Source organism: Gopherus flavomarginatus, chromosome 5, assembly GCF_025201925.1.
Source record: "Gopherus flavomarginatus isolate rGopFla2 chromosome 5, rGopFla2.mat.asm, whole genome shotgun sequence".
Lineage (NCBI taxonomy): Eukaryota > Metazoa > Chordata > Testudines > Testudinidae > Gopherus > Gopherus flavomarginatus.
In genome coordinates, this window is record NC_066621.1 from 94282812 (window position 1) to 94306309 (window position 23498).

Here is a 23498-nt window from a genome sequence, read left to right on the forward strand (position 1 = left end):
GAAATGGAGAAGATGGTTAAAAAAAATACTTATTCTCTATTGATCCTTTTGTTTTGTTGTTGTCCACTTTTCTCCATTTCACTTAGTTTGGACAGTGACAATACAGTGACTTACAGTGATGCTTCCTGGTTCTGATACACGAGCTCAAGGCTATTTTGTTTGGGTGTGCTACACAGCAGGGGACTGTTTAAATAAAGGAAAGCTATTTTTATTTAAATTTTAAAACCACCATGACAATCTTTCTTTTCAGGTTCTATAAACCATTACTCTTCACCTCTTTTTAAACAAAAAACAGGCTTTGGATCTGAACAATATAACAGCGCCACTTTAAGATGGTCTCCCTGAACATTAAAAAAAGCTGGAGTAGGTGTCTCTGAGTCTATATATATTCTATTCTTCTTTCATTCACACTAAAATCAAATTTCTAATATCAGTAAAATCAAAGGGTTTAATGATTCAGCAAAGAAACTGTCACGCAAGGAATTTTAGATCAGTTCCTGTCTCAGTGGCAATATGCTCATGTTATTCATGACTCAGGAAGAACGGCACTACCACAACCTTCAAAGCCTCTCTAGATCTACATAGTGTTGCAGTAAAGCAGTTTTCAGTCAAGCCTGTGAGGAGTAACGCTTCTCAATATCCCAACCAAAGCATCTCATCAGTAGTGCTTTGGGAACTATGTTGTCATTTCTTTCTTTATGAAGAAGACCAAACAAAAAAGCACAAGGCCGCACAAAACTGACTTCTTGGTATCAGTATAACAATTTCCCCCTTAACATAATGCATGTGAGCCTATTACAATACAGCATCAACCATGCACAGCAGTGAAGAGATTCCATCTGGAGCATTAAAAGGAGAACATGTTTCTTGTAGTAGAACCCAGGAGGTACTATATTAGTGAAATCTTACTCTTTGACAATAAATACCATTGTTATCTCTTCTTATACTTGAGTGTCCATTCTCTTCAACATATGTGTGTGTGTGTGTGTGTGTGTGTGTCTTTGTGTTCTGGATGGGAACTGTGCGCTGGTACCACAACTCCAGGACCAAATTGCATCTTGATCCCTGGAGCTCCTTAGGCTTGAAAGCCAAAAGCTGATGCTCTCTCTCTGAGTAGTTCCCGGCACAAATGACAACTCCAGCTCCCTGTAAATCAATGAACAATCAATCAATCTCACATGCACAGTATTAACTCTGAATACTGAGATTGTATGCTAGGGATGGTTTCAATGGGACTGAAGGTATCTCCCCCAACTGGAATTTCCAATGTTTTCCTGAAGCAAGTAAAGCATTGCTCCTTTCCAGTTGGTGTTGTTCACTTAGAGTTAGACTAACCCCAGAAGTTACTGGTCAGTTGCGCTATGCAACCTCACAATACTTTTTGCCATTTGATAACTTAATCCCGGCATTCCCAATTAAACAGAAATCTTGGCTATTCAATTTCCAAAAAGTTTCTCCCTAACAGTTTGGTTTGGTTTGGTTTCCTCTTTAGCAAAATTTAAAAAAACATAAAACTCCTGTGGTCTTATACATCATGGCTACATAGTTGATTCGTAATGATTCTTGTCTCAGCCCTGGCGGACATTCCAGTACAGTCCATTAGAATCATTCTGTAGGCCTCTGTCAGTTTCTATTGGGCTCTGTTGATTTTAACTGGAGGCCAACTAACCTCAAGAACTAGTAGATCAATGGGCCAGTTCTTCTGTTTCAAAGTCAACTAACAAATCAGAACCAGCAGAAACACTTTCATGTGCCATTTCTTCCAAGGACATAACTATGTACTGAAAATAATACAGATCTGAAAATGTCTCCCTTTCCAAGGTACAGATAGTCTGAACAGCACTGAAAACTACTCTAAATAGTTTTTGGCTAGTCTAAATATGTCAAGGAGGCACTGCATATGCTGCCTGAACACAACAAGAAGATGGAGTCTCACTGGCCATTATGACTCCATGTTTAATGACATTGTATGTGGATTAACAAAAACAAAACCATTCCCATAAAACATTAGAGACAGGCCTAAACCATAAGACCATACCTAATTAGGGCATTTATAAACTCTACAGGGGAAGAAAAGGAGAGATTCCTTACCTCTACAATAACTGGAGTTCTTCAAGATGTTTTGACCCTATGGGTGCACCGTGTGTGTGCATGCACACCCATGCACCTTTCGTCAGAGATTTTTCACCAACAGCATCCACGGGTCTGTGCCTGCACCCTACATATTTTCATGCTCCAGATGGAGAATATATTGGGAGGGGCAGACCTGCCATTGCTCCAATTTTTTCTCAACCCCAAAGTTCAAAGGCAAGGACTCTCAAGCAGAGAGGAAAGGGAGGGCAGAGTGGAGTACCCCTAGGGACATAACATCTCAAAGAACTCCAGTTACTGTACAGGTAAGAAACTTCTCCTCCTTCGAGTTATTGTTCCTATGGGGGCTCCATGTTAGGTGACTCCCAAACAATACCTCAGGTACAGAGAAGGGTACTGAGCTACAAGTTCAGAACAGCTTGGCGCACAGCCTCACCAAAGGCTGCAGCTGATCTAGAGGTGTGAACAACAGCATAATGCTGGGAAAAGGTGTGCACCAATGACCAGATGGCAGCTTTGCAAATGTGTGCAATCATATGTTCTTAAGTGGGATTATAGAGGTGGATTTCACCTTAGTGGAATGAGCAGTCCCCTACATAGATGGTGTACCCCAAAAGCTTCATAACATGCTAAGATACATCCTAAGACCCATTTAGATAGTCTTTGGGTGAAAAGAGGAGCTCCTTTCATTCTCTCTGAAATGGAGACAAGTCTAGGAGAGGATTTGAAGGGTTTAGTCTTGTTGAGATAGAAAGCAAAGGCTCTTTTCACATCTAGAGAGTTTTGAGACTGGTCTCTTCCCTTGAAGCATGAGGATTGGGGTAAAAAAGAGCAGTAGCTGAATGACCTCGTTGATGTGAAAGTCTGATGAGACTTCAGATAAGAAGCAAGCATGAGGACAAAGTCACCTTGCCTCAGTAGAACACAGTATGTGGTGGATCTGCCATAAGAGCTCCCAATTCACTTATTCTTCTGGCTGAAGCAATGGCCACGAGAAATGCCGGTTTTTGCAGCAGGGAATAACTCCCCATATGTTCAAAGGGTGCTTCTCAAGGCATTGAGAACTAAATTAAGGTTCCAAAGTGGAGCAGACTGTCCTATGTGAGGAAAGAGGTTGGTCAATCCCTTCAGGAATCTTGTAGTGGCAGGTTGCACAAAAAGTGACACCCCTTCAACTGGCTGGTGAAAGGCTGTAATGGCAGCCGGGTGAACTTTAATAAAGCTGAATGATAAGCCTATGTTTTTTTCAAATTAGGAGGTAGTCACATATGATAGAGATGTAAGACTCGGAGGGGGAGAATGACACCTGTGCACCAAAGCCAGAAATGCTTCCACTTTTGCAGGTAGGTGTTGCCAACCAAGCCATGTTCAGTCAGGCCTAGTGGTTGAAATGAGAGTTCAGCCTACTGTTTAACCCTGGGTCCAGGGTGGGCAAAGACCAGAAACAAGCCAAGGTCAGTACCAGGACAGAAGTTGAATGCCAGAGCTAGAGTTGTAGGCCAGGGGTAGAGCCAGGGATCAAAGCCAGAAGCTAATGGGGAATGGGCTGGAGCAAAAGCAGGAACAGGGACTGGAACAAGTTAAGCACAGAAGCAGATATGATATGCACTTAGCAGCTGCTGATCTGCTGGGAGACCAGTTTTATAAGCAGAGCTGCTAAACCAGCTGCCAATGAGGAGCTGTGGCTACTGTGTCAGTTCCAAGGCAGTGAAGCTGGGCTCATTGGTTGCAGTGAAGTTAGTCAGGGTACAGGTCAGCATCTGGCCCCTCACAGTAGGTTTTCATCCGGACAGGCTTCCTACTATTCAGCAGCACAGACTGCAGCTCAAGAGAACAATCTTGTTCTAGGCCCAAGAGCCATCGAGGAAACAAGCCCAGGGGTGTAATAAGGTGTGATTACAGTGGGAACTATATTTGTCTCAACCATTTGGAGCTAAGGGGATAACCACTGCTTTCTGCTGTTTTAGCCTATTCAGGACTCTGAAGAGCAATGGTGTTGATAAGTGTATAGCAGAACCTGAGGCTAACGGCAGAAGAAGGAATCTTCCAGGGAGTTGTGACCAAGTCCTCCCCTCAGGCAGAGGTGATGGCATTTTGTATTGGAGTCACAAAGAGGTCTATCACTGAAGAACCCCAGGTGAGAAAGATCTTCTGAAAGATAGCATCGCTCAGTTCTTATTTGTGATCCTGGCAGAAATTTCTGCTCAGAGTGTCTGCAAAGGTGTTCTGCAGACCTGGTAGATGGGCTGAGATGTCAATTTGGTGGGTGAGACCCCAGTTCCAGAGCTTTATTTCCTCTGCACATAAAGATTGGGATGTTGCACCTCCTTGGTGGTTGACGTAGTATATCCTCACTCTGTTTGTCATGCCTTTTACGGAGTAACCCTGGATCCTGAGTAGGAAGTGAAGGGATACGTACTGGACTGCCCTGAGCTCAATAATGTTGATGTAGGGCTACAATTCCTGGGGGCCCATTTGCCCTGTGCTGTGGAGTCTTGAAAGTGAGCTCCCCAACCTCGCATGGATGCAACTATGAGGATGATCCTTGTGGTAGATGAATCCTTGCGGAAGATGAATGCAAAAATGTAAAACCTTCTTCTGTTGAATTTGGGATGAACCAATTAAATTCCTCCAATAACAGGAGGGATTGAGCTTCCTGCTTCAAGAGACCCTGATGAGAAAGGTTCTTGAAAAGGGACAGGGAGAAGGGGGAAGGAGTTGAATGGGATGGTGTATCCTAATGAAATTATTTCCAGTGTCCATCTGTTTGATGAGCTCCCAGGAAGGTGTGAAATGGGAGAGAGAATCCCCATAAGTGGATGGAGGACAAAATGTTACAGCAAAGGATTCATACAGCGTGGTGATTCATGACTCTCAACCAATAGGCCAAAATGGCCACTTGGATGAAGTTGGTGACTAGGAGGCAGCAATAGAATACTGCTTGTAGAAGGTGAAATACTGAACTGGGCGAGACTGTTGGACTGTCTGTGACTTGTTATATTTTGTTGTTGTTGTTGTTGCAGGGATGTAAATGCCCAAGGATTGCAGGGTCTTTGTGAGAGTTTGGGGATTCATCTGTCTGATTGCTGAAGGGCTTCGGCCCTTCCAAGGGAAGATCTTCTAATGTATTCTACACTATTCTAGGAAGACCAGAGGATTGCAGCCATGAACCTCGACGCATAAATATAATTGAAGACAAAGCGAAAGACTGTGCCAGCCACACTCAGTAAGGCTTACAAGGATGCTTTGGTAATTGTCTCTTCTTCTGAAATAAGGGCTTGAAATTGGTCCTTCTGCTCCTGTGGCAGATGGTCCCTAAAATATTTGATGTAATTGGCGGAGTTGTACTTCACCAACAAGGCATCCCTGAACTGTAGCGCAGCTGAAGAATAACTCTTGCATCCGAGAAGGTCCAGATGTTTGAGCTAATTATCATGAGGATTAGATCTCAACCAGCGCTGTCTGTTCCTTTCACTGATTGTGTTGACCACCAGGGAGGTGGGATGGGAAAAAAGGTATTCAGAGCCCTTGAACAGTTTTTTGTCAGCCATCTTCCATGTAGGTGAGATGTTAGCAGATATCTGCCATATGTTACATGCTGGAGAGAACAGGGCATCATTAACAGACAGGGATATTTTGCCATGAGACATGGTACAGAGCAGGGGAGGCCAACCTGTGGCTCTGGAGCCACATGCGGCTCTTCAGACGTTAATATGCGGCTCCTTGTGTAGGCACCGACTCTGGGGCTGGAGCTACAGGCACCAACTTTCCAGTGTGCTGGGGGGTGCTCACTGCTCAACCCCTGATTCTGCCGCGGGCCCGGCCCCAACTCCACCCCTTCCCGTCCCCTCCCCTGAGCCTGCTATGCCCTTGCTCCTCCCCCTCTGAGCCTCCTGCATGCCATGAAAAAGCTGATTGGGAGATGCGGAGAGGGAAAGGGAGGCGCTGATCAGTGGAGCTGCCGGTGGGCAGGAGGCGCTGGGAGTGGGGGAGGAGCTGATGGGGGGCGTGCTGAGATATTACTGTGGCTCTTTGGCAATGTACATTGGTAAATTCTGGCTCCTTCTCAGGCTCAGGTTGGCCACCCCTGCTATAGAGAATATCCATAAGGAAGTGCTGGGGCTTCTGTATTTCCTAGAAGGGAATCTGTACAGTCTTGGCCACTCTCTTCATCAGAGCTTGACAAAATTTATGATCATCCATACTGAATGGTGAAGGGAGCAAAATGGTTTCATCTGGAGATGAAGAGGATTTATTGGAGAGAGGTGCCTCCTCTTCAGCTCTTAGTTCTTACTCCTTTGAGGAGCAGGAACGTGGGGACAGGCTCACTGGGTACTGGTAGCTGCTCCTCTGGTGGCCCTTTTACATAAGAACAGTCTATCAAATCGGTCATCACAGGGGACCCAGGCTTCCATAAAGCCCAATGTGACAGGGCATATGGGAAAGAAACAGGATCCCAGGGGTGTTTCTGCCAGGGTTGGTGGGATAGATGATGACTAGTTTTTGAAGTCTTATTGTCAGGATACACCACTGGGGTGGGAGGTTGGAATAGGAAGGTAATCAAATCTTAGATAGAGATGTCTGATCCTGAAGATTTGTCATCCGCTGTCTCCAGTAGAGGGGCTAGGAGAGTCAGTACTGGAGGTCGAGTGGGTATTGGCATCTGAGTCAATAATGGTGCCCAAGTTTTTGTGTGAGGGAGCTGCAGTACCGATTGGTATATTTGTATTGTCAGAAAGGCCCTCAGCCTCTCAGGAGAGGAGATTCAAGTCTCTGTCACACAGTGGTCCTCATGGGAGAGGAATGAGGTCAGTACCAGCTTTCCAGGGCAGTACTCCTCAAGCTGAGGTGAACCAAGTGGTACAGAGACAGTACAAATGGGCGGTCTGCACACTCCTTGTGTCTGTGGCCCTCAGAGGGTGCCAGAGCTGGGGTCGATGGAGGTTTCTTTGAAGAATCCCTGTGCTTGGAGGACTCTGAAGGTACTGAGGCTGGTGCCAAGCAGGATTGTTTGCCAAGATATTTTTCAGTACATAGCATGCTGGAGTTCTTTTTCAGTGATACTGGGTTCTCAGTATTGAAGGAAGCAGGAATCTCAACAGTACCCACAGCAGGATGCAAAGTCTCCTTAGACTCTGGTCTCTGGGGTGACTTTTCCCTCCATTTAGACTCCTTGTCAGGAGACCAAGATCTCTTCTTCTTTCAATGCTTCAGGGCCTCTGGAGTTATCCACTGGTTTTTGCTAAACAGAGCTAGAGCCAAAGAAAGCACCAGAACAATCTGAGAAGATGAAGTCAATGTATGGAGGGTGGGGGAGAGGGCAATGTGATCCTGTAGGTCTCAGGGAGCACTCCATAAGGAGCAGTTTCATTCTATCCTCTCTCAGTTTCCTTGATCTGCTCTTGAATCCAGAGCAGACCTTGCACTTCAACGGGACATGAGACTCTCTAAGGCTGGGGGCAGCTAGAATGCCCACTACTGACTGGCAGGTCTGGCAGAGTTTGGATCCTAGGATTTGGGTCAGAGCCCACAGAAGTGAGGCTATAAGTGAGGAAAGGCTGGAGGTGGTGGAGGCCATAACCATGGCCAACAAAAAAGGGAACAGAACCCCTCCCCTCAAAGGCACAAACTTGTGCAGGGGAAAAAGAAACAGAGTACTAAAAATAAAAGGAAGAAAAAGAAAACAGAAGAAATGGAGAATAGATCGCTAAAAGTTTAATCTAGTGGACACCACAATGCTCAGTCTCTAGCCACAGGCAGTTGAGAAGGAACTGGAATGGCAGTAGGTCTGCCCTTCCTATGTATCTTTGGTCCGAAGCACAAGGATGAGTAGCATGCAGGAGGAGCTGCAGACACTGCTGACAAAAAAAACCTCTGATTGATCATGTGGGACACCTGTAGGGTCAATAACTTGGAGAAGAACATAAAATTCAAGTAAGAAGTGTCCAACTATGAACTTCTCTAGTGAACCAAACCTAGCAGATTTCCCAAATCCTCTGAGTCACTTTAAAACACAGGAGAGCTGTTCTCTCGTTTACTAGGTTTTCACAAGGAAATGCCACTGAGATTGCTTTCTCCCTTGAAATGCAGCATAGGTCAAGAAGGACAGCCTACTTCCCACATTTCTCCAACATGGAGTATTGTAAACTTCCCATATTTGAGAGGTAGATTAATGTTAAACAGGGCCCAGACCCACCAAATTATCAGCCCTCATCCCCACTAGACAGGAGGCTTCTAGCTCAGGCTTCCCCCAGTACAGAATCTCCAGCCTTTTCAAATGATCTCTTGTTTTCCTTCAGGACTGGGTCCTTGATCTGCCTCACTGGTAGCCAACTGTCAGCAATCAGACATGCACTACAAAGCTACCTGACATTTTGCCTCTGCCTCATTGCTCTGAGTCTGGTTCCCAATTCCTTCACTCATCTTGCCCAAGGCTACCTTCTGAATTTCCTCCCTCCTTCCCACAGGCCCTGCTGTGGCTCTCAGTGTAGACTTCCAGAACATGTTACCTTCTGGAGGTTCAGATACTGGTGGGTTTAAGCAATACATGTGATAGCCACGGTCGCAGTCATCACAGAAGAGCAGCTGGTCCTGAAGCAAAATTGTTGGCAGGGGGAAGAGGGGAAGCAAGAGAGAGAGAGAGACAGAGAGAATGTTGATTAGTCTATTGCTGAGGTGGGAACACAAGCATATGTAAATCAGCACTGCACACATTTGAACACAGCTTTAACAATAAGCACACAGGGAACATGAATGGATTTACAAAACCTCACATTTCTGCTTCCAGAGTCAACCACCACACTCTCCTCACTTTGCCACAATGACCCCTTCTGGCCACATCTGAATTGAACAAGACAGCTTGAGTTTCTAACTGATAAATCTCCCTTTGAGCTGGGGGAATCCTCCAGCAAGATTAGATAAATGGAGAGACATTTACCCCCAGACCACACCTATATATGAGATTGGATTTCCCACTTCATTATACTCTCATAGACTTTAAGGCCAGAATGGATCATCATGGTCATCTAGTCTGATCTCCTGCACATTGCAGGGCACAGAATCTCATAATAGGCCACTCCTGTAATAGTATCAGAGGGGTAGCCGTGTTAGTCTGGATCTGTAAAAGCAGCAAAGAGTCCTGTGGCACCTTATAGACTAACAGACGTTTTGGAGCATGAGCTTTCGTGGGTGACTACCCACTTCGTCGAGTGGGTATTCACCCACGAAAGCTCATGCTCCAAAACGTCTGTTAGTCTATAAGGTGCCACAGGACTCTTTGCTGCTTTTACACTCCTGTAATAGACCCTGTGGTGGGGTGGCTGCCTCGCCCCCATGCAAGAGGGGCATAGAGTAGACCAGAGTGGCTGCACAGACCGGCAGCCAATCAGAGAAGGGCCTACTGAGAGCCAATCAGGGCCTAGATTAGAGCCAGCCAATTAGGGCTAGACTAGGCCCTATATAAAGGCTGCCTAGGAGAGGAGCAGGCAGTCTCTCCCAGGCTTTCAAAGGGAGAAGGTCTGTCTCCTGGGTGAGGAGACTAGCACCTGGGACAGTGCAGTGCTTGGCAGGCTCAGGGGAGCCGAAGAGAACTCCAGCCCGCTACCTGCCAGGCTGCAGGCCCTGAGGGAAGGGCCTGGCCGGTGCAAAGGAGCTGAAGGGGAAGCGGTCCAGGGAGAGAGATGCACAAGAGGAGAGAAGGAGGGCAGGAAGGCTGCCGCCAAAGGGTCCCTGGGTCAGGATCCAGTGTACAGGGTGGGCCTGGGTCCCCCCCCTTCTCCCTTGCACTGACATCCAGCCACTGAATGTGGCAGTAGTGGACCGCACCAGACCCCTGACACAAGGGGTTAGACTTTGGGGTGTGGCTGACCACTGTGGCTGGGGTGCAGAGACAGACTGCTGTTAACCCCCTCCCCCGGAAGTGGGTGAAGATGGACTAGAGGGCACTACAGTGTCAACGCGGATCCAGACACCAGCGAGGAACACCCTGCCCCAGCCCCGCCCAGCCCTGCAGAAACAAACCCTCCTTCCCCAGCACTGCCCCACCAAAACAGCTGTGGGCCAAAAAGGAACGTTGGGGGTGGGGAGGTGATACTTGATTTTAAATCAACCTAGGGATTCCAGCTGAAGAGGTGTCTGGGAGCTCTCAGGGGCAAATTAAAGGGCCTGGGGCTCCGGCGGCTGGGGGAACCTGGAGCTCTGTGGGGCTGGGGCAGGGATTTAAAGGGCCCAGAGCTCCTGCCCTGAGGGGAGCCGGAGCCCTTTAAATCACAGCCCGGCCACTGGAGCTGCGGCCGGGATTCAAAGGGCTCTGGGCTGCCCGCATGGAACCCAGAGCCCTTTAAATCTCAGCCGTGGCCGGGATTCAAAGGGCTCTGGGCTGGCCGCTGCCACGGGGAGCCCAAAACCCTTTAAATCTCAGCCACAGCCGGGATTCAAAGGGCTCTGGGCTGCCCACAGCGGTGAGAAGCCCTGAGCCCTTTAAATCTCAGTCGCAGCTGGGATTCAAAGGGCTCTGGGCTGCCTGCCGCCGCATGGAGCCCTGAGCCCTTTAAATCTCAGCCACAGCCAGGAATCAAAGGGTTCTGGGCTGCCCGCAGAGTGCCGTGTGCGCAGGATTTAGAATCCCCCCACGGGCCACACAGTGAGCCTCCGCGGGCCGCATGTTGTGCAGGCCTGGACTAGATTATCAATAAAAAGCCCCTTCCAACCCGAATGTTTCCATGGCTTTGGGTTTTATCATAAAGATTGAAGTTCACATGAGCTTCAAATTGGGTGACATGGGAGATTAGTAATAGGAGATAAACCCGCCATCTCTAGACCACCACCCATTCAAATCCAGCCCAGATCACAGCTGTTCAATGACCTATGTGACATTGGGTTTGTGGCTTCAGTCCAGTTTCTATGGGACAAGTGTCCAAATCACAAATACTATCATCTAAAGTGGCCTTATATGGCATCCATGATAATCTCAGGAGAGACAAATGATTAAATGAGTTACTGCAACGGGACTAGAGATGTTCTTTCCAAGTCAGAGCTCAGATATACTGAAGGAGCAATGGAGGAGTGACCCATCGCTGCTGTCAGTGTTTTACAGTTTTGTAGTGAAACAGAGGACAGTATTCTAAGGCAGTCATTGCAGTTTCTTTCACCAGCACTAATTTACATTTAAAGAAAAACCAACTCACATCATTTTCAGAGGTCCCGCAAAGGCTGCAGGATTTGCACTCAATGCATTGCCACTTATAGGTTTTTACAGCCTCCGTCATGTTTGTGGTGAATTGCAGGCAGGTAGGGTGTCCTGAAGAAAATTGGAGAGGTATGTCATTATTACTGTTTACTTTTTTAATGACTTGTTATTAAATTGGGGGACAAAATGCACATGGACATGGACTGATCACAACATGGGCTGCAACTAGCGGATACCGAAGAGGAAAGCAGGCATTAACCCTTTCGCTGCTGGGCACAAAAAAAATCAGAGTAATCCCTGCCCAATTCCCCATTGGCAAAGCAGTAATTAGCTCAGAGCTCTTAAAAACATTTTTAAAAGAAAGTGAGAGAAAGAAAGAAATCAGAAGCTCCCACTTTCAGAGGGAACTCATCCATCTTAATAGGAATGGAATTATGTTTTAACTGGTAGTTAATTTAGCCTGACTGAAGGACTTGGCTGCAATGAGATTTTATTCCTCTTTTCAAAGCTTCCCTTCCCACTGTCCAAAGATTTACAAATAAGAGTGATTCTGTAAACTTTGCTTGAGTGGGAGCAGCAGGGTATGGAAAAGGGGCAAGGGATAGCATGAAGGGAGTGGGGTTTTTTAAGAGCTCTTTGCTACTCGAGTTGGTTGGCACAGAAGAAACCAAATTGCATAGCTAACCCTCCAGGTTGAAAAAACAAAACAAAAAGCCACCAACTCCCGCAAACGAACTAACCAAAAGGAATAAATAAGGGAAAGCTAGCAAAACAGTCACATCTATTTGGGAAGAACAAATTGCCAGAGTGACAACCCTCTCCCCTACATGCGTGTCGACTCCAGCTTTGTGAAACAGCAGTACCATGGTAGCAAGGTCAGCAATGGGCTTTCTGGAGGGAAAAAATATAAACAAACAAGCAAACCAAGGTAGGATGAATGTTCCTTCTGCAAAACAGAACAAGGAAAAAAAAAAGCCACACCACTGAAATAAAGTACTTTACCCCAAGATCAACCATTCAAGGTTGAAACAGTCTTTGGTCACCTGGAGTTAAATATGGTTTTCCTTCTCAGAAAACATTATGTTTTTCACCCCTCTGTTGTACATACAAGTATTAACACTGCATACTCCATGGAAGAAAGTGGTATATAAAGGAAGTGTATGTGTATGTATACAAGACGCAAACAAACTAAATGTAGTTTTGGGCATCTTCAGGAATATTGTACAAATATACAATCTTTCGCCTCTTGCACACCTGCTGTTATTGGGCAGCTATCAATAGGGAGAGAACAAATCCCTTTTAACTTCATTGTTGCAGGAACGTTTGTAGGAAGATGGTCAGAGTAGAAAAATGGAAGATATTTTGCTAGTAAAGAAATTTAGGTCTGTCATTCCTTAGTGGTTACAAATGTGCATGTGAGAATGTACCTTTCACTACCAAATCCCTCAGCAATGTTTCTCTCCTTCTGTTGTACTTTCCTATAATTACTATATAATATTTGGAAGCTTGTATTTTCTCAGCAGTTATGTAAATGGTTTCTCAGTGGCTGGGTAACCCAATAATGCTGACAGAGAATAGCCCTTCTTATAAATCAGTTATTATCACCAATTGCTGTAGGATTCTGGGTCTCTGGTTATGCTACTGTGGGATTGGCGTGAGAACTAAGAACATCTCGTGGTAAAATACGTTTATAAATTAAGAAATGAACAGAACATAAAGGGGATACAGTATTAAAGGAAGGAGAAATCAGTGTTAGAGCCTGTTAATGTTATTCTCTTAAGAGCTGGAATAAATAGTCTCATTGAGAGTAGTGACAGGCCCAGACCAAAACCCTGGCTAAGAAGAACGCCTATCTTTGGAGTGTTTTAAATCTCAACACAAAACTAGATCCAGATTTTGCAAATGGCACCTATTGTTATGATGGATCAAACCAAAACCAAGGATCTGTACATCCTAAACCATGAGGTGTCCAGACACAGATTTTGTGACTTGAGCTCATCTCTAACTGAGAGTGACTCGAGGGATTATTGCTGAGATGGAGCCTGCAGAACCTGACATGACACTTGGATGGTCCTCCAGGGTTAACTCCCGGCAAAACAGACGTTCATTTTAATGTCAGTAATCTGAACAAGCACACCACACAACATGTAAGAGAAGAGTTCATTGCAACAGCAACTAATTGATGTCCACAAAGGCTGCACGGTGCTGGGATATATCAAGCAAACCCACTCAGACAGGGACCCCATGCACTAATCACAGAGTTACTAGCTTCAGTCACACATGAAATCAGCACCGGGAGGAATGGAATGAAATTTAACAGAAAGTAAATTAAGGCTCAATATGCATGCACACACGCACGCACGCACACACAAACCCTGCATTGTCTGTTACTCTTGACAACATCTCCATCCTGCCCAGCAATCAGACCCATAACCCAGAAATCATTCCTTCTCTTTGCCCCCTATATCCAGACTTTCTATTCTATTCCAAATCTTTCTATTCTTCTTCCATAATGTTTTAGAATCCTGCTTTTTATTGTCCAGACTCAAAAACTCTGACCAAGGCATTCATCATCATATGCCATAAGTACTGTAACCTGCTCCTCTTCAGTTTCCCTGACACCAACATCACCTTCTTCCAGTCCATAGAGAGCACAGCTGCTAAAGCCATACTTCCTCCTGTTCTTCTGGCCACATCCTCTTCCTTTTCAAATCCCTCTACTAACTTCCCCTCTTACACCACATGAAGTTCAAGTTTCTTGTTCCCACTTTCAAGGCCCTTCCCAGTTTTACAGCTCCTTCCTTATCTCTGTCTGTCTTTTATCATGTATCAGAGGGGTAGCCGTGTTAGTCTGGATCTGTAAAAAGTGACAAAGAGTCCTGTGGCACCTTACAGACTGAAAGACGTATTGGAGCATAAGCTTTCGTGGGTGACAAAGTGGGTATGAGTCTGACGAAGTGGGTATTCACCCACGAAAGCTTATGCTCCAATATGTCTGTTAATCTATAAGGTGCCACAGGACTCTTTGTCTTTTATCATGTCACCCCAGCCCTTTTCTCCTTTGCCAATGAGATCAGCCTGGACCACCTACTTCTCTACTCCTCACCAAAACATCTTTGCAATTTCTTACACGCTGCTCCTCATCCAATGGATCCCATCCCTGAACTGATCCGTCCCTCTCCTTTAAATCCCTTTTCAAGACTCGCATCTGCCACAAGAGCTACAAGAAATCAGCCACTTTAAGCTGGCTAGGCTGAGTTGGGGAAATAATGATAATGGAGATTGTCAAACATTCCCCTTAGTCGGCTCTACTAGCAGTGCTGGTCTGGCCTATTTTGAGAGGAAATCACCTGAAAGGGGTGCCAGTTTATGCAGCCTGTCATGCCCTGTCCCGGAATTTTCTGACTGTCGAAGGAGTAACTACAGGTGGCCAAATCATTGCACATCCCAAGGACTAGCTCTCTCTGCTAGACCAGAGTTTCTTCACTTTCTGAAGAAAGAGATTGTCTCATGGATACCTGTCCTTCCAGCCTTCAAGTCAGGTTCTGATTCATGTTCACGACCCTCTTTGTTGTGACCATAGCCCCAATCCAGCTTCTCCTGCAGTCAATAGAAAGATTGCCACTGAATGCACTGGGTGTTAGATCAGGCCCTCTAATGCTTGGAGAATTTGTCAATGTACAGTTAACATAAGAACATAAGAACAGCTGTACCGGGTCAGACCAAAGGTCCATCTAGCCCAGTATCTGTCTACTGACAGCGGCCAATGCAGGTGCCCCAGAGGCAGTGAACCTAACAGGCAATGATCAAGTGATCTCTCTCCTGCCATCCATCTCCACCCTCTGACAAACAGAGGCTAGGGACACCATTCCTTACCCATCCTGGCTAATAGCCATTTATGGACTTAACCACCATGAATTTATCCAGTATTAAAGTCAAATGAGTTTTCTTTTCCCTGCTCTCCAGCTCCACTCTAGACTGGCCCTGTGTTCTGTGTGACGCCATGGAAGCTCCATAGCAGCAAGTTCCTATGGCTATGCTCCCACAGAGCATCTAAGCTCCAGAGTAGAGCAGCTTCTGGCATTCCCCCTGCTAAGAATGGAAGAGCCTAATTGAACCTGAGTCTGATAGACATATTTTGGTAGATTCACAGTGATAACAGAAAAAGGCTGTTTTGCAATTCTAGGTATTTCTAAAAAGGCTTACACAAACAGCAGCCCAAGAAATGGCCTAAATGACAGATGTGGTGGAACTGTGTGTGACAGGGAGCTATAAAGGTTTTATTGCACCATGTCTGTGGTTGTGATTGCCTAGAAATACTTTTAGTTCTACAATCCTGTGATAAACTGTATTTACGGTAGCTTGAGATGTGCAGTGACGGTTCTGCAGCTGAAACTCAGTTAATAATCCTGATTATAACAGACTCCAGTTCAGTCTCACATACCCATATGAGCTCTGCAAGCTAACAGGAAGAAGAAGTAGCGCAAATGTATTGTGTCCTTGAAGTCAATAGACAGAATGCTAAAATGCACACAGGTAGTAGCTTGGTCAATGGTTCACACAGTCACTTTCCTAACAGACCATAACTGCACTCTAATGATAAATTTTGCTATGGAACACATGCTATAAACAACACATACAGCCAAACCTGCACTAAGGAAGATAACAGCAAGTAAGCCCTTGGCCCTAAGCAAGCAGTTGAATGCACAGATAGCCCTGAACCAGAACTCCAAATCAGAATGAACACTCACCAACTTTGCGGATGTTCAGATCTGGATCTGAACTCTGTGGCTCAGGCCCACATAGTCAGTATTTTGTAGTTCTCCTAATGTTGCTTCAAATGTCATGTTGTTTTATCTTACAGCACATCCAGTAGACAGCTGATCTGGGGGTAGGAGCAGGGCCAGCTCCAGGCACCAGCTTAGCAAGTGGGTGCTTGGGGCGGCCACTCTGGAGAAGGGCAGCACGTCCAGTTATTCGGCGGAGGGTCCCTCCCTCCCGCTTGGAGCGAAGGACCTTCCACTGAATTGCCGCAGATCACCATCGCGGTTTTTTTGTTTTTTGTTGGGTTTTTTTGCTGCTTGGGATGGCAAAACCCCTGGAGCCAGCCCTGGGTAGGAGAGATCATGTCAGAAATATTTCACTGGGTATGCACACAATGCTAGTACAGGCTAATGGAGAGGAGGATTTTAACACAAATACCTTAAAAATATTTTAAATTGCTCCATCCCTCACGGACTATGTGACACTAAAGACGAAGAATGACATTGCAGCCAACAGTGATCTGCTGCATCCAGGCATTCTGTGATCATTACAGACCTTAGAATGGCTCATTAGTGCTTCTTCAATAATTAATTCTGCATCGCAAGGTTAATTGTAGCCATGTGCACTGTCACAACCACCACAGACTGTTTAAATTAACAATCCAATCAATAATCTTTTCCAAACAATTGCAGAGATGATTTTTGAGACAACAATAAGCACCAGCTTCCTTTTTCTTTAAAGAAACAAGTCTAAAAATATTTATGCTAAGCAAAAGGGATTTTCACTCTGTTTCAAAAGGAACACATAATCAGCATACAGTGCAACTGTCAGACAAGATTATGGTATTTTTCAGTCCTTTCTTCAACCATGTATGTGTGGTGGGGTTTTTGTTTGTTCGTTTTTGTTTTAATCAATAGCATAATGAAAATCCATGGGGATCCTGGTTACCTTCTGTCAGTAGTCCATAAACTATTCAGGTCTTTAAACAACCACAGATTGATGGTACAGGTAGAATGCCCAATGTTGCAGCCACCCCGTATACGTAATGGAAATTCCATGGGCAAAGTAACTGAAGAAATCAAGCCCTTCTTATTGCTATGATGGAATCAGTGTTGATATAACTGGTGTTGCTATTACAAGGAATTAGAGCAATTACTGAAAATAAAAGGGCAAGCTGTAATTCTAATGCAGGGTAGCATGTAAAGTACAGATTCTGTCCTCACTTGTCTGCCGAAAGATATAGTTTATAATGCTTACACATGTGCAGTATTGCCAAAACCCGGCTTTCAAAAATCATGAGTCAGGCCCCGCAAAATTATGAGATTGTCTTAAAATGCATAAGATTTCTAAAAAATAAATAAATTTGGGGTTCTTTTCATTTGCATTCTGGTGTTTGTCTCCCAGGGTCCCATTCTGAAGCTTTCCTCAGTAACCATGAATGCAAGAAACATATAAATATGAGAAAGCTGAAATTCTCTATAATCACAGGAGTCCAGGAGCTGGAACTTTAAGAAAAAGCACCATGTGTCACAAGACTCATGATCAAATTGCAACAATTGGAAAAACTGGGTATGTATTCTTAGCATTTCCATAGCCCTTTCTATCATCAGAGCTCTTTCTCAAAATACTAAAGTTCTAATCATGCCAATATTTATGCAGGTGAGTAGTCCTAGTGACTTAAATGGGACTATTCATGCACCTAAGTGTTTTCAGTATGAAGCCCTAATTCACTAATCATCACAATAGCCCTGTGTATTAGGGAAGTACTGTTATTTCCATTTTACAGGTGGGGAAGCTGGGGCACAGAGAGATTAAGTGATTTGCCCAAGCTCACAGAAAGAATCAGTGTCAGAGCGGGGATTAGAACTCAGGAGTTTCTGGCTCCAAGTCCACAGAACAGACCAAAATTGAATTCACCTTTTGAAATAAGCTGAAAACGTTAAAAGCATCAGTGCTGGATATTGTTACAACCAGCCAATATTTTATTATTAAACAGAGGAAGGAGAAAAGGAGGCACTAAATAAAGCTTATTTCTGCCTCCTGGTGACATAACAGTGAGAAAATCTGCCCTTTTCTTTCAATGGAGTCACTATATGAATACGCACATTGCTGCACCCTACAGAGAGATAGTAGGCATTCTGCAGGCATGCAATACCAGTGCTGCAGATGCTGCTGACCAAATGCTGCTCTGCTACAGAATGAGCCTTAAAGGGTTCTGGTGGCCTTAGTTAATAGACAGGCCATCCTGATTCTGTCAGCTAGCTCCAATATGCCAGTAACTGTGGAATAATTAACTCCATCAATAATTGATGGAGATCTGAGGCCATTCAGCTGTAGCAGAGCACACCATTCTTTACCCCATAGTTTCTCTTTGACCAGTGAGGACAAAAGAGATTCTGATGCCCTAGCACTTGGGAGGTGCAGGCAACTGCATTCAAGAGATGGTAGTTTGCTCCCAGGTACTGCCAGTTCCACTGAAGTAATGCATTTGAATTACAAAAGAATATCAAATAGAATGACCCTTGTTTTAAGTGGTCACCCAAGGGGCCAAAAAAACTCTTGTGTAATAGACATTGGGCCAAATTCTGCTCTGAGTTATGCAGGTATGACTCCAGCTGGAGTCAATGGGAATTGCACATGTGCAACTGAAAGGAGAATTGGCTTGTGGTCTATATTTTAAGTTCTCCTGGAAATGCTAGGGATGTTTTACAGTGGCTGTTTAGTCCATAGTTGATACGCTTTCCAAGTGTTGTGCAGGACTGGAGTCATGCATACCCCAATGATCTCCTAGCTAAATATCTCCCAACCTGAAGCAATTCTTTGAAAATCCCGTACCCTAGGAAGCCAACCAGCCAGATCTCTCTCTCTAGCCTTGACTATACTACATATTTTCCCTTAAAATTTCCCACCATGGCTACCAACCCAATATATACCCTGAGAGTGCTAGCATACATGAAATGCTCGAAATTTTAGGTAAAGCTTAGGTAAAACTGTGAAGGGTAGACAAAGCCCTTCTCTTATAAGGCAAAAACTCCGACATGACTGGCCATATTTTTAATGATTCTTTGTTTATACTAATTGAACTAATCTGCTATCAATTATTCATATTTTTAAAGGGAAAAAATCCAGCACTTGCTGGGCATTAAAAAGTGTAAAACAAAAATACCTGCCACTATTTGTACAAGACCGATAGGCAAACAAACAAAAAAACCACAATGTTGTGAGCTCACCCCATTAATTAACACCCAGGAAACCCATGATCAAAAGAAATCACAAGCTAGTAGCTAAAACAAAGAGCAAAGACTTGGGAGTTCTAGGTTCTGTGCCCAGCCTTGCCACAGACTTCCAATGAGAGCTTGGGCAAGTCATTTAACCTCTTTGATTCCGTTTTTCCATCTGTCAAATGGCATTAATTATTGTAACAGGAGTTTGGTGAGGCATAATTTGTTAATGTTCATAAGGCACTTTGAGATCTGTGGAGACAAGGTGTTATAGCTGCAAGGTCTTTATTAATAGAGCTGATGAAATTACCAGTGCTAATTATTATCATAATTCATCAATGTTGCATAAATAATGAAGTCAAAAATAGATATGTTAATTTCAGCTCCATTATAAATACAGGTGTTGGGGAAAATAATCAATGTCTGCCAATGGTAAAGGACCAGAGATGTAAGGAAAATGTGTTTAAGCGTGGAAGATATTTATAGAGAAAATGAGGAATTCATCAACTGGGGTAAATTCTGCTATTACAGCTAAGCACCTTCACTGTAGAATTAACTGAGAGCAAAAATTCGGCTCAAAGGATGTGCATATCATAACATTATGTACATATCTGCGCAGAGGAGGGGTGCACACACACACACACGCGCGCACACACACACACACACACACACACACACACACACCCCTCTGCTGGAGAGAGAGAGAAAACAATTCATTCTAGAAGGATGTGCTCTGGAAGATTTATTTGTAACAATTTGAGATGACCTGCATAATGCACAAGTGGCAAAGCAATGAGTGAATTATTCAGGCAATATCAAAAGAGTGCCAGTAAAATGTTTATCCCACCTCAAACCATCATGTCTTCTGAATATGCCGCTATTTTACACACAAATACCTTTCAAATGCTTTAGAGTGTTTTTAAATGGTTTTACTGGTACTTCTAAAAATCTTTTCCCTCGTAAATCTAGACTTCTTTAGCACACATAGTCCAGCTGTACAGATCTTAATATACCTACTAGATTTTAAAAGGCTCTAAAATTATCTAAAATCACTTTAATATACATAAAATGTCATAATGTGAGAGTTCTGTATTTTGGGCTAAACCCAGGATACAAGTTCTGTATGTCTCACTGGACAATTAGGAAGAGAAAGTTACTTTCCTGTAATTGGAAGTTCTTTGAGATGTGTGATCCCTATCTGTATTGCAAACGCAGATGCACATGCGTGCCATGCACCGGAGCCAGAAGTTTTCAGTAGCATAGCGGTTGACCCACACGTGCATCATACATTACCTCATGCTCCAGGCAAGGTTATAAGGGGCCATGCAGGGCGATTCACCCTTCATCACTCTCTTACCTCTGAGTAGCGCAGACTGCAGCAGAGGGGACAGTGGGCAGATATTGGAATACAAACAGGGACCACACATCTCAAAGAGCCTCCAGTTACAGGTAAGTAACCTCCTCTTCTTCTTCGAGTGATGGTCCCTATATGTATTCCAAACATGGGTGAGTATCAAGCAGTGATCAGCGTGGAGGTGGATGCGAGGAAGCAAGAGGTATTGCCGTCTGCAGGACGGCCCAGCCCACAGCTGTGTCTTCCGTCACTCCCTGGGCGATGGCGTAGTAGGCGGTGAAGGTATGCATGGAGTGCCAGGTCACCGCCCAGCATATGTCATGCCAGGGGAGTCAACCAGGGAGGTGGAGGTGGTCGCATGTGCCCACGTGTAGTGGGACTTAATCCTGTCAGGCAGCATGGTGTTAGACTGCCCATAGCACTCTGTTATGCATATAGAGGCCTAATTTGATATGCACTGTGAAGAGAAGGCTTGGCCCTGCGACCTCTCTGCAATGGCTACAAAAAGGTGAGCAGGGATGCAAAAAATGTGGGTTCTGTCAAGATAGAACGGAAGTGCGTGGCGGACATCTGATGAGTGCAGGGTCAGTCAGTGTGGCATCCAGGTAGTCAATGTGGAGTCTGCAGACTGATAGAAGCCACAGCTGTAGACAGCGCATGTGCAGACGGGTCTGTGGTGTCACATGGGGGGAGGCTGTCAAGTGGCTGAGGAGGCAGAAACAGCTGGCACTGTGGTGCCTGGGTTGCAGCACAGAGCTGCCACTAGGGACATCAGGGCAGGAAAAGGCCTGAGCTGTCCCAGAATCTAGACGTGCCTTGAGGAAGTGGACTGTCCACCTCAGGACAAGCATAGATTGCTCCTCGTTTATACAGATGCCAGGAGCGCAGAGGGCCAATGTCGTCTCTGCAAGGGGTGGTGCCACCAGAAGCCAGTCGTCTAAGTAAGGGAACACAGAGTACCCCATTTGTCTTAGTTGGGCTGCCACAACCACAAAGACTTTGGTGAAGACCCTTGGAGCTGTCACAACGCAGAAGAGGAGAACTCTGAAATGGCAGTGGTTGTCGCCCACATGGAAGTGAAGAAACTTGTGATGGGCTGCATGGTCGTCAATGTGAAAATACACATCCTTCATGTAGAGAGCTGGGATTGAGGGTATGATGAGAGCGAGTGTCACCACACATAAATTGATTTTCCTAATGAAAGTGTTGAGTAGTTGGACATTGAGGATGGGGCGGAATTCTCCTCTCTTTTTAGAGATGAGAAAGTACAGGAAATAGAAGCCCTTGCTGATTAAGGGGTTGGGCACTGGTGTGATTGTTCCCTGTGTGGCACAGGAGCCTGGACAGAAGGGTGCAAGGCCTGAAAAGGTGGATATTGGTGATGGTATGAGTCCCAGGGTGGCCAGTGTGCCCATGGAGTTGGGTCCTGGGTATACGACAGGCCCCAAGGATACACATTCCAAGACAGCGGTGCAGGAGTGTACCGAGCCCGAGCTGTGCCCTGACACAGAGGAGAATGATGGTTCCCCTAATGAATACCCATCTGAGTCCGAAGAGACCTCCAGCAGCAGTGGAGCCACCAGTGTGGGCCATCTGTGCTCAACCACCAGGTGTGGTCTCTGTCAAAAGAGGAGCAGTGTGTCCACCGGAGTAGGGGGCTGCAGTACCGAGAGCAGTGGAGGGATGGATATGGCCGGTCTAGGTGTGCTGTTGGGAGCAGAGGTTTGATGCACCCAGGCATCCAGGGGATGTCTCTTGGACCACTGGAGCGTGGAGGTATGTGCAGCGTGGAATGTGGAGACTCCGGTCACAATGGGGGAGCATGCCACGGAGGCAGTCTCTTCGCACAGCTGGGACAGCAGTTGCGGTACCAGTGCCTCCTCCTTCCTTTTAGCTTTACACACTGCATGGGGGAGCTTAGGAGGTGGCCCAGTGGGGTCCATATGCGATGCCTCACCCAATCTGGTACAGCCTGGGGAGGAAACACTGTGCTTAGAGGCAATCTGTAACAGGGACTTGTACGGTGCCCATGAGAACACTCACAACCCTCTCACTTGGACTTGCCCTGAACCGGTGATACTGATGGATCTGGGCAGGAGGCAGTGGGTGGAGCACTCACCACCACTGAAGGGAGGTGCACTATTAGTTCCATCAGTCCTGGATCAGATTCCCAACATGGCTGAAGACTCTTCTCCATGAGGAACTTCCGGAGTCGCAAAAGATGAGCCTCATGTGTCCGCGGGGGAAAGGACTTGCAGAGCTCAGAGAAAGGTGCACCTCCCCCAAGCAGTACCAGCAGCAGCAGTGCTCATCACTCACTGAGAATGAGCAAGGGCACAATGCACAGTTTTTGAACCCCAGAACATGGGGCATAGTCCCCCAACAAAGTCGAGACAGGCCCTGAGCAGGGCAAGACCAACTATACTAACTATGAGCTATCTGCACTATTAAGAAAAACTAAACTAGCTACATACATAGACTACAAGGATGAAGGAAGGAGGATTCCGACTCCAACCATGCAGCGGTAAGAGGGAACTGAATGAGCGTGGCCCCACACAGCCTCTTATAACCTCGAGCATGAGGCAACATACGACACACATGCAGGTCAACAGACACTGCTACTGAAAACTTCCAGCTCCATCACATGGCGCAAATGTGCACCCAAGTTTGTAATACATATAGGGACCATCACTCAAAGAAGAATTTTCCCTTTCCACTGGTATCAAACTACCATGTAAAATCCTGTAGCTATAACAAACAGCATCAGACGTTATACCTGTCACTGGTGCAGAACTTAATATTGCACATTCTGCTACCCTGGATCTACAGAGTAGATATATAGTAATATGGAGGACAGATTCCACATTTGATGGAGAAAGAA

General features: G+C 45.5%; 1 protein-coding gene across 9 annotated transcripts in view; it reads right to left on the reverse strand.

The window, feature by feature from the left end:
* Positions 1-729: 729 nt before the first annotated feature.
* The window catches only part of DPF3 (double PHD fingers 3), a 247737-nt gene continuing 224968 nt past the window's right edge, over positions 730-23498 (reverse strand). For 5 of the 9 annotated variants that reach the window (XM_050953567.1, XM_050953564.1, XM_050953569.1 and 2 more), the window contains exons 9-10: positions 11277-11389; positions 7931-8682 (exon numbers count right to left, since the gene is read on the reverse strand). In XM_050953567.1, the coding sequence (XP_050809524.1) occupies positions 8446-8682; positions 11277-11389 (350 nt within the window). In that variant the 3' untranslated portion in view covers positions 7931-8445. Of the gene's footprint in view, positions 1147-7929; positions 8683-11276; positions 11390-14796; positions 14879-16029; positions 16389-23498 lie in introns of those variants that run through there. The other 4 variants (XM_050953565.1, XR_007774468.1, XM_050953563.1 and 1 more) reach the window with 4 other exon arrangements.